Here is a 12,031-nt window from a genome sequence, read left to right on the forward strand (position 1 = left end):
CTGTGCAGCCACATATGATGTCTCCTGGTTGAGCTTTGGCAAAGGACTGACTTGAGTGGCACGGACACGATGCATGAACATCCAGGGAAGGACATCAGAGTCACACTGCTGTCAGTGCAGCTGTCCTGCCCTTGATGGCCTCCATTTCTCTCTTGGGACTGGATGCCTAACTGTGTCTGTTCCACAGGGAAAAGAAAAATCTATTTTGTCTTTCCTGGCCCCTATTGTGCCAATCCAACAGTGTTCTTGAAGATGCATACATCTTCTAGGTAAAAGGCCGGCACATATCCTGTCAGCATTTGAGAGTTTGTGAGCCATACAGTGCATCGCAATGTCTAAATCCTGCCGCTGTAGCACAAAACAGCTGTAAATGTATAACTGGGGGGATAGCTCAGATGATAAGAGTGCGGGCTTATGCAGGAAGCCCTGGGTTCAGGCCCTGGCACTCCATAAAACATCTGTGGAGGAGCATACCACATGGTCTGTCTTCAGCCACATGGTCCAGTATACAGGAGACTCTGTCTCTGAAAATGAAACAGAACAAAACATCCAAAAATAACTGTGCCAAGCTAAGTAAGTATTTATAGAACCAAGCGCTGGCTGCAGTTTGCTGAGCCCTGAGTTGGTGGCCCATAGATGAGCTAGCTCTAAGGCATGGCTGTCTGATCAGAATATAAATGTTGCTCTTTCTTTACTCCATGACCTTGGGCAAACCACCTCTATGCTACTTGGGCAAGTTAATTAGACCCTCCTACACATGCAGATAATGGCAAACTCGATTCACAGAACACGGAAGGATAGACGTGTGTTTGCTGGGCACGCAACTCTGTGGTGGAGCTGAGTAAGCTCTTGGGTCCATCTCTAGTGCTGAAAAATTAAATTAAGCTGCCTAGAGGTCCATGGCACATAAAAATTCTCAGTAGGTATTAGACCCTTTACTACTCTGAAAATGACTAAAGTAGAAATTGATTATAAAATTATTAAAACATTATGGGAAATATAGGAAGTATAAATGGGAAAAGTCACCCAAAATAATCTCACCAACAAGGAGAGTTCATATATTTTTGTTTTATTTCTATTTTTTCCTAAGCATGCGTGTGCTATTTTGTATAGAAACAGTCAATATACACATATAGGATTTTTATGCTTAAAATAAGCCCTTTCTTCTGCTTTAAATTCTTCAAAAGTATATTTGAATTGCCGTATATTACTCTGTTGTATGAATTTAACCCAGTTCACAGCTAACGCATATTTAGGCTCTTTTGTTGTTTATTGATATATTTACACTATGACTACCCTGTCAGTGAGTACCTACGTGCCCGTTATTGTCCTTTACCCTGAGAGCTATCTGGCCTTTCCTGGTTCCTGATATCCCCTAGGCCTATAGAGAAACAGTGTCTTCAGAAGCTCTAGAAACCAACTAGAAGCTGACTAGAAACCGTATTGTTTCAGGAGGTGCCAAAGGATCAGTCTGAGGAGGACATGGTGGGCCGGCCCCTGCCTCACCTGGCGGCAAACATGCAGGCATCGGGGGAGGCCGTGTACTGTGATGACATTCCCCGCTATGAGAATGAGCTCTCTCTCAGGCTGGTCACCAGCACCCGGGCGCATGCTAAAATCACGTGAGTGTTGCTTCCCCAGGAGTCAATGAGAAGCATGTTTTGTAGGAGCTGGAGATTCCAAGAGAACGAGGCCCCCAGAGGGAGGCTCCCATCCTAGAATAGAGACCGGAAGTCCTCTCAGACCCATCAGAGAGCAACAGGAAGGGTTCTGGCATGGCGCCTGAAGTTCTCATGGGAGACCAAGAGAGCAAGAGAGTAAGAGGGCAGGCAGTCTGGGAGTTAGTTTCTGTCGTCATGATTGTCATGATTACAGGTGAATCCTTTGGCTTGGCCCTTGCCTTGAGCCCATGTTAACAGTGCCATGACATATTGTCTGTGCTCCAGCAGCCTCTACCCTATCAGTGTGAGAATGGGTGGGTTGGAAGGGCAGAAGCTTCACTGACTGGGGACCTCATCACCTTCCTTGGCTCTGATCCCAGATATGTTGCTAACTGGGTGGTGACTTTGAACAAGGTACTTGACTCTCTCAAACTTTCACTTCCTTAACTGGAATATTGGGATAATAGTAATTACTCTCTCTCTCTTTAAAAGTCAGGATTAACTGCTTAGAAAACTAATCTTTCAAGGCACTTTTCTAGAACTTTCCCTGAGCTGCCTCTGCTCTGATCAAGTAGACTTGGTCAACTCCAGCATCCTTCTCCTTAGGTCCAGATTGCCTCACTGTGTCTAGGACGCTCTGCTACATTGTCCGAGCACTATTAAGAGAAAATGGTCTGTGAGCAGATGTTCAGGGCCACTATATCCATGGCATAGCAAAGGCCTTGAAGTGCTGGTTCCAGTGAGATAAATTCTAACCAGAGCTCCCCAGGGTTGCTGCTCTCTTAGATATGGCTCCCTGCACTTGAAGTCCAGACAGGAGCTGGCATCTGATCTGTGGAGACAAGGGCCATCTTATCCATCCTGTAATCCCAGCAGCAGTTAGCACAATGGCCCTTCCCTGGAAGGTATTCAATCACCATTTTCAGAACAGAATAGAAATGAGCTAGGATCTAACTGTGTAGAGGACAGAGATGAGAAAAAATGTTGGTCGAGGGAAGACCATTAATGAGACAGGCTATCCAAGCCAGGTGAAGTAACTCCTACCTCTCTTGCTGACCTGGCCCTGCACTCTGCTCATTCTCCAGGTCCATCGACACTTCAGAAGCCAAGAAGGTGCCAGGGTTTGTTTGCTTCCTCACCGCAGAGGATGTCCCTAGTAGTAACGCAACCGGCCTTTTCAACGATGAAACTGTCTTTGCGAAGGATGAGGTATGTTGGAGGTGTCCTCAGAAATAACTGGAATAAATCTCTCTCTCTCAGTTTGTGCTGATTGTTCCAAATTCCTAATCCTGCATGTATGCTGCCGTCATGTAATTTGGCCAGTATTTGGAATAATCCACAAGGGACAGAATATGTTCTTTGATTGTTTAATTGATGACTGCTGTTTTTGCATAATAGGAGACTCCTTGCCAAAATGGCAGGAGAACAAGGTTGGTGACTGTATGTGAGTTAACAACCAGGATTATAAGGTATAGCATTAAGTACCTTTACTGAAAGAAAGAATACATTAAATGAACTAACTAGAAATGGGATCATAAGCCCACCACTAGGTGAGACAGCCTACCTCTATGACAGTTTATTTATTGATTTCAACTGTATGAAAACCTGGAATAACTGAGCCTCTGAGCCCCGAAGATGGTTGCTACAAATTGTTCACAGTTCCCAGATGGTCATTTTATAATTCCAATACTGACTAAATGTTGCAAATTAGATTTGAGTAGGTGTTCCTGAAGGCTAATGGCATTTTTAAAATATTAATGTGAGGGGTGAAGCAAAGAACAAAACCCTGCAAACACAAGGACTCCTACAGCATTGGTGGAGGAAATTTATAGCGTCTGGTAGAAGAGCAAATTAGTTTATCAATGTCTAGAATCCCAAGAGCGTCGCTAGTATCTTATTTATGAAGAATCAATTGGCTACAAGCAGCCAGCACTGTAGGAGCAGTCTCACCAATACTTACTGACCCTTCAGAGACAACCCCCAAAGGCTTGCATGCTGAGCATTGGTTGGTGCTGTTGGAAACCTTGCATTTTAATATGATAAGTGGTATAATTGTTTTTTTCCATGTATTTTGTGGTAAGTATATGATTAAAATTATCCCCAAGGAAGATACATTTTGACTTCTATAGAAGATGGCTCAGTGTTTTTTTGTGCTGTTGCCCAAACATGAAGACCTGAGTTTATATCCCCAGAACCAATGCAAAATATGAGCTGTTATGGCATACCATGTATACTCTAGAAGGCAGACTCCTAAAGCTCATTGGTTAGTCAGTTTAGCCAATCACTGAACTCCAGATTCAGTGAGAGATGCTGACCTTCACAGGCATGTGCATAGATATACACATGAGCATCTACAAACACATCTAACACAACATGCATGTGCATATGCACATGCATGCACATGCGCATGCACATAGCACACACACACAAACACAGTTTTAAGGAAGTGGCTTAATAAAAGGAAGCAACAATCACTAGAAATTAGAGAACAGGGGTCATCGTGTCTAAACCAGCATTTTTTGTGATGTGTAACATTGGAGCATCAAGAGCAGGTTTCTCAACCATCCTGACGCTGTGACCCATTAATACAGTTTTGCAAGTTGTGGTGACCCCAGCTATGAACTTATTTCATTTCTGCTTCATAACTATAATTTTACTACTGTTATGAATCAGAGAATAAATATCTGATATTCAGGATATCTGATGTGTGACCCCCCAAAGGGATCGCCACCCACAGGTTGAGAACTACTGATCTAGATGAAGTTATGAGACATGAATGTGTCTTTGAGATGGAAAGTGGTCTGGTGGGAAGACTGAAGATGAGAAACAAGCCCATGCCTCCTGTTTGGCTCATAGCAGACAAGAAGAACCACTGTCTATTCTATCCTGTGCAACTTCGCAATAAGCTACCAGATTGAAAATACAAAAATTGGGCATTGAGCTCAACATTTTCTATTCTGGTGCCAGTGATCTCTATGTCCTCTTCCTGTCACATTGATTCTAAGTTCTTATGAGGAGGCTCATGGCCTCAGGTAGTAAGGTCAGGAGATAGAAAGGCCTGAGAGCATCCCTAAAATGTGCATTGACCAAAGGGTGGGGCCAGCCCTTGGCTTTTCAGAATACCCATAAAGCTTTGCTTCCTGATGAACTTCATGATCTTTAACAGCTTGTCTCTGCTCCTAGGTTACTTGTGTTGGGCACATCATTGGTGCTGTGGTCGCTGACACCCCAGAACACGCACAGAGAGCTGCGAGAGGGGTGAAAATCACCTATGAAGATCTTCCAGCCATTATCACAATCCAGGTATCTGAGACGTGGTCCGCTCCTGTAGAGTGAGCTCCTGTACCCAATGGTTCCTTTGGAGGATCCTCTGGGAAAAGCCTTCAACTTGAGTAGCACATAGAGATTTGACTAAGGTTGACACCAGCTTCCCTTGGTTCTGTTTACATGACTTTGAGTCCTCATATTAACAAAGGCATACAGGCATAGTCTGCAAACACCCAGATTCTTACTTCAAATACAGTACTTAAATCCTATATTATATCCAAGATTGCATTTGGAAATAGGGCTCGTGCTAGATAGTGTTGTCCAACTGTATGATAATATAGGTTTTTCTGAGTTTGTTTGAGGTCAGTTAGTTGAAGCTATGTCATTCATTCTGTATGTTTAGTACATTGAATCATTAGCGTATGATATTTTCAGTATAATAGATTTACTGGGTTGTAACCCTACCATAAGATAAGGATCATCCCTAAGTAGATTTTAGAATTCCTTCCAGCCCTAAAGTAAAGGCTCCGGGAAGGCTTACATTTCATCCTAGGTTAAGTCCACTAATGACCAAGCTGAGCATTTCAGGCCCCACATTTCAGCGGCAGTTGATTCCCTTTGGGATTCTCTGCTTTTCCAGAAGTCTCAAAGCTGTCCCTCTCCCACGGAGGAGATGGACAGAACATGATTCCCTGAGCTCCAGTAACGCATGCTTTGGGGAATGAAAGAACTCATAGCGGCACATCTGTGAGGGGGGAGGGGCAGTAATTCAGAAAGGTCCTCTCTTCCTGGTCAGAATCATCTTCCTCCCTGGAAAGCCATGCTATTGAAGCTTCTTTTCTGACCCTCAGGATGCTATAAACAACAACTCCTTTTATGGCTCTGAGATAAAAATTGAGAAAGGAGATCTCAAGAAAGGCTTTTCAGAAGCTGACAATGTTGTCTCAGGTATGGTGGCACCATGCAGCAGAAGGGATGGGGACATTGGTTTGTGAATTAAATTCTAGAGATACACATGGAGGGAACCCTAGAGAAGGGAATTGAGTTGACAGCATCTTCTAATATAAGAAACCTCTGGTGTTTGGTATGTAACTGTAGGCAGTTAGCAGGGATGGAACCTCTCCCATTTAAATCTTCATTCTTCAATCTCTGGGCTGGATATACCCAAGTAATCCTACATTATGTCTTTGGAAGGCTGTGTAGGGAGAATGGTGGCCACAGATGTGTCCATCTGTGGGACAAATTCCCCACTCTCACCAGATGCTGGAAGATGGTCTTACCTACCCTCTGTGAGATTCTGCCCCTCTCCATCCTCCCTGAACTCTAACTCTATGAATTAGGTCCACAGTTTCCAGCCCAGGCCAAGACTACCCTTCAGTCCCCTCAGGATACCTTTATCCTTTGACCCTTAGGCCACGGTAAGTCACTAGCCGGCTAACTAGTTCTCTAGAACTGGTTGATTCCATTCCAAAAGACGAGGAATTCCAATCATGTTCCAATCATGTTCGACAATTTCTTTTCTTTTACCTTTTCCAAAACTTTACAATGAAATCCCAGATGCCCAGTGGCCTCAGTGAGAAGACTGTGTCTGATGTATTTGATGCTATTCTGGCTTCCTTAATGGGAGGAGGATTGGACAGACAGACATAGGTCACAGAGTGTTAGGACTTTAAGACCCTGTCTCATCCCAGTTGGCCACCAGAGGCGACCGTGAGCAGGTGCTTCCTTGGCTTTCCATACCTTTCCTTTAACAAGTGTTCCAGTTTGCTTCTCAGTTGCTGGGGTAAAACACTGCTCAGTAGCATTTTGGGAGAAAGGGATTTATTCGGATTACAGGTTCCAGTCCATTCTTAAGGGAAGCCAGGATAAGACCCTGAGGGCAGGAAGTGAACATGGAGGAAGGCTGCTAGCTGTCATGCTCTCTTTGGTTTGCTCAGCTACCTTCTTTATACGATCCAGGCCCAGCTACCCCCTAGGAATGGCACTGCCCCCCAGTGTGGGTAGACCCTCTTCTATCAGTTGTCAACGAAGGAAGTACCCCACAGTCATGCCTACAAGACAGTCTGATGGAGACAACTCTCCAGTTGAAGTTCCCAGATGTTTTGATGTTCCCAGTTGACAACCAAGACAAGCCACCACAGCAGGCATATCCCTGTACCGATCTGGGCTCATCAGGGATCTCTCATTCCTTCCCCAGGAGAGTTGTATATCGGTGGCCAGGAGCACTTCTACCTGGAGACTAACTGCACCATTGCCGTACCAAAAGGCGAGGCAGGCGAGATGGAGCTGTTCGTGAGCACACAGAACACCATGAAAACCCAGGTCAGCTCAAGGAAGTGGCGGCAGTGACAAGAGAGCTCCTAGTGGACCAGGTCAGGCAGGGTAGGAAACGGAAAGAGGTAGGTAGTAGGTATAGATCCTAAAAGGGACATGAGTCTTGGAGACAGATCCTGTCATCCCCAAGGGGGCATTGGCTTGCCCTTTAACTGTTTCTGTTTCCATTTTCTCATGAATAAGATGGATCTTGCTAGTGTTAGTTCATCAACCAGATGCATTTCAGTATTTGCACTAGAACCTAGTAAATCTTCACGTTTACAATGCTGATGCTATGCAGCCAACACACATCAAGGCATGTCCTGCCCAAATAGCTCATCTTCTAAAATCAAGTATGGGGCTAAGTGATAACCATAGGGGACCACACTAACTTAGCAGGCACTGCCATCTGTGCATGATATTGTACACGTAGTATCAATATGAAATTACATGTGCATGTACTACCTCGAACATGATATTGACTGCCAGGATTTTTGGTATGTACTCTTAACCTTCTGACCTGAACACCCTTGCCAAATGAGATGATTTTTCTTTTAAAACTCTGAATGTATACTGTTATCTTGCCCTTCTTGTTAAAAAGAAATACCTGAGTTGCCTAAATTCACTCAGTGGTGAACAGTGAGTGCTGGAACCTGGCACCAGCCAGCACTGGGAGGTGAGGGAGATTTTTCACTTCAGAAATTTCAGAATTTTTAGTCATGCATAGGCCCAGGCATGCTGGACAGGTTGAGGTCAGACCTTGAAAGGGTCCAGAGGATGTGTTGATTCGAGGGTTTTTTTTCTTCTTTTGCATAGAGCTTTGTTGCAAAAATGTTGGGCGTTCCGGACAACAGAATCGTAGTCCGAGTGAAGAGAATGGGTGGAGGATTTGGAGGGAAGGAGACCCGGAGCACTGTGGTGTCCACAGCAGTGGCCTTGGCTGCACACAAGTGAGTTTCTAGGTCCCCTTCTCCCACCACGGTTAGAGTATCTGAGAAATAGAGCCATGTGCCAGCTGGGTCAGGACGGCCTCCTGGATTCTCCCCTTGTTGAAAGTAATTGTCCCTGTGTTGATTTCTCTGTTTTCTGTGTTTCAAACCCTTGGACAGAAGGGCAAGGATACCCTTACTAGCTTCTTTGAACATTGCATTCACGTCTTATTTCCCCTAACTGGCTGTAAGCGCCCTAGGAGTAAGGGGAGGACTCACAGCATGGCATTCCCTGGGTTCTTCAGCACAGCACCACCACTGCAAAGTTCATTGCCTAGATGGAAAGGAATCCGCCATGCTGTTTAGCATCCGAGTCACACGGGGCTCAGGCTGCAGGAGGCTCACAGGTCTCTAACCCTCTTGGTCCCCCACTGCCGCAGGACTGGCCGGCCCGTACGTTGCATGTTGGACCGCGATGAGGACATGCTGATAACTGGTGGCAGACATCCCTTCCTGGCTAAATACAAGGTCCTTGATCTTTTCTGTCTCCTTGGGTAGTGGGATGGGTCAGGACAGGCAGACAGACAGACAGACACGGGTGTTACTGAGAATGGCTCTCCTTTCATCAGGTCGGCTTCATGAAGACTGGGACTGTGGTGGCTCTCGAGGTGGCTCACTTCAGCAATGGTGGGAACACCGAGGATCTCTCTCGGAGTGTAAGTAGGGTCTGGCTGCCCCTGGGAGTGACTGGAAGGCCAAGGGTGTGCTGCACAGTCTGTGGGCTTCCCTACCTATTATTGCTGTATAATGACCTAACTGATGCTCCCCACTTTCAGAGTCCCATCCTTGGAGAATGCTCATGTTATATCTATGATTAGAAACCCATCCTTTCTGTTCGGGATATTTTGCCATGCTAGCCCTGCTATAAATACAACACCTTCAGGAGCGTGTGTGTGTGTGTGTGTGTGTGTGTGTGTGTGTGTGTGAGAGAGAGAGAGGGGGGGAGGGAGAACTCATGCGTGCATGCATGACAAATGGATATGACATTAGTTTGTTTATAAAATAAAAGCCTTGAACAGAGATTAAATTCAGAGAGTTTAAATGATCAAAGAACACTTCACGAATCAGTCAGCTCCAAACAGAGGCTCAGAGACCTGGGCAGGTGGTATTTGTGGGCACAGAAAATGGAAGTGACGTATAGAAATGGCAACTCGGTTACAGCTTTGCATTTGCTTCCCTTGACCGTGGTTTGGTCACTTAGCTACCTACCTGTAAGGGATGGCTGCAGCAGCATGACCTGGAGCTACTTGTCACAAAAGTAATGCACACTCCATGAGGTACAGATTGAGTCAGGTTGCGGTGCATTCCGTTCCAGCACAGAGGCATCCTCTGATGAAATCCAGTTGTGTTTAAAAATATGCATAGTAGACATTTATCTTTTCACAGTTCTAGGGGCCATGGGTGTGAAGTCAAAGTGTTGGGTGAGCCATCATCCTGGGAGATCTGGGGGAGAATCTGTCGCTTGAGTTTTTCAGTGGGTGGGTCCTTGTCTTGTCCTTGCCTTGTTCTGTCTCTCCACCTTCTACATCTGCCCTATACCACCCTCCTGGCCCTGTGTCCATTCTTCATCCTGTCCTTTCAGGTCCACCCCAATGATCCAGGATAAGCCACTTCTCTCACGATGATCCTTAACTTTATTGATCTGAGGCCACTTAAGGCAGTTCCTATGTAGGTGTCTGGTAGCTGCTTTCGGCTTGTGCTGAGTTCTTCCACCTCCTTCCTGATTTTCAGTCGAGCATCTGTTGATCTTGGGAAAGGGGCCTGGGAACCTCTGACTCTAAGTGCGTGTTTCCTGTTCTTTCTCTTGTTCCTCTTTGAGCTTTGGTAATTATTATTACATGTGTTTTTCCTCTCTGTTGTTTGATACTAAACTTATGAGTACACTAGGTCTTTGGGGAAACTGACACTTTATCATTATATAATTTCTCTTTTATAACGTTTTGTTCACAAGTCTCTTTTGTCTAATGTTACTTAAAATCACTTTTATTCATGTTATTAATATTTACACGCTATATTTTCTATACTTGGGCTTTCAACCCACCTATATGGATAATAATATGTTATTATTATCATTGAGGTGAAAATTTCAAGGACATGCAGTTAGGTGCTACTTTTAAATGTACTCTGTTAATCTCTGTCTTTTTCGTATTGATTTATTATTATTCTGTGTTTGTTTTCTTGTCTAGGTTTTAGTAGTCTGCCTTTGTTTTTATTTATTTATTTATTCATTTATTTTGTCTTTCTCTGGGTTACTTGAATATTTTGGAGAATTCCATCTTGATTTAGCAATACTGTTTTTATATTTCATCTACACAACTTAATTCGTCTAGCTGGGCTGTCTGGTTTATTTTTTGGGGTAAATGTAGAAACCTTATCCCCCACCCCCTATTTGTGTTATTTTTAGTTCGACTATTTACTTTACATATGTTGGAAAATGCATTAAGAATGTCAGAAATAATCTTGGGAGTTCCAAAGGACCCAGTTTCAACTCACCTTTTTGTAGTTTTTTTCTTTTAATATTTTAAATTTATTTTTTTTCTCACCTTCTTTTCATTTGGAGAGTTTCCCAAGGCCACACTCTTACTCTATGCTGTCAGGGGACCAATTTTCTAAGTTTCCTTCATCTGAGACAGCTGTGGCTGCTGCTGTCCTGGTTTCTTCCTTATTCTTTTTCCTTTTTAAGTACTTTTTTTGGAGAACACACACACACACACACACACACACACACACACACGTATGTATATATCAGTGTTTTGCCTGCATGAATGTTTCTGCATCATGGGCATGCTTGGTGCCCTCCAATGTTTGAAGAGGCATTAGATCCCTTACACCTTGGACTATGGATGGCTGTGAGGAGCCACCTCATGGTGCTGGAAGCTGGATCTGGGTCTCTGCGAGAGCCACAAAGGCTCTTAACTGCTGAGGCTTCTCTCCAGCCATCCTTCCTGAGTCTTGGAGGATGTTTTCACAAGGCCTGGCCTTAGGGGCTGACTACATTTCCATTCAGCACCTGCTCCACATCATCTATACTCTGACGTGGATGGCTTTCTTTCTTTGTTGCTGTTTTTTTTTTCCTTTCTCAAGACAGGGTTTCTCTGTGTAGTTTTGCCTGTCCTGGAACTCACTCTGTAGACCAGACTGGCCTCAAACTCACTAAGATCCCTCTGCTCACAGAGATCTGCCCCCTCAGTGCTAAGATTAAGGCGTGTGCCACCACTGCCAGGTAGAACACTTTTACGATTTGAATTAATTTTCCTCGAATGCCAAGGGGCTTATTCCATAACTACTCTGTCTTTAGCTTTCAGAAATCTAATGATTGGTTCATTTCTTATTTCTGTAAGTTTACTCTGCTTTGCAATTGCTTGGAACTTGGACTCCTCTTGGGGAAATACGGCTATTACCTCTGTATTTTAAGAGCAAGAGAGAAAGCTATGTATTCTGTGTCACAGCTTGAGGAAACATAGGATATTGTAATTGTGAACATACAGCAGCTGTGGCTCCAAGCCTGCTAATGTCTGAACAGCAGGGCTATGGTGAAGGCCTTTGTGCTTTATTAGACCCCTGACACCATCCAGAAGGAAAGAAAGTAAGTAGTCTTTCCTGCTAAGTGAGTGTGTAAGTCCAGGCTCTTATGTACTTGGCAGTGGCTTTATATAGGGTGTGGGTAAGGTTTTATAAATGGCTACAGGTAGCCTGTGGTGAGTCTTAGATCCATACCTAATTTTTTCTGATACTACCCCAACAAGAGTGTTGGGGCACCCCTTGTGGCCTCAATAACGTGAAAGCATAGGTTTCTGATGA

At 44.4% G+C, this 12,031-nt stretch overlaps 1 protein-coding gene across 1 annotated transcript in view; it reads left to right on the plus strand.

Moving 5' to 3' along the window:
* Positions 1-12,031, plus strand: part of Xdh (xanthine dehydrogenase) — a 63,224-nt gene that overhangs the window by 34,912 nt on the left and 16,281 nt on the right. Inside the window, exons 15-22 of the mRNA XM_032908607.1 lie at positions 1,453-1,622; positions 2,747-2,870; positions 4,845-4,964; positions 5,780-5,876; positions 7,126-7,250; positions 8,058-8,191; positions 8,611-8,698; positions 8,800-8,886. Of these exons, the coding sequence (XP_032764498.1) occupies positions 1,453-1,622; positions 2,747-2,870; positions 4,845-4,964; positions 5,780-5,876; positions 7,126-7,250; positions 8,058-8,191; positions 8,611-8,698; positions 8,800-8,886 (945 nt within the window). The remainder of the gene's footprint in view (positions 1-1,452; positions 1,623-2,746; positions 2,871-4,844; positions 4,965-5,779; positions 5,877-7,125; positions 7,251-8,057; positions 8,192-8,610; positions 8,699-8,799; positions 8,887-12,031) is intronic.

Source organism: Rattus rattus, chromosome 7 (genome assembly GCF_011064425.1).
Source record: "Rattus rattus isolate New Zealand chromosome 7, Rrattus_CSIRO_v1, whole genome shotgun sequence".
NCBI classification, from domain to species: Eukaryota; Metazoa; Chordata; class Mammalia; order Rodentia; family Muridae; genus Rattus; species Rattus rattus.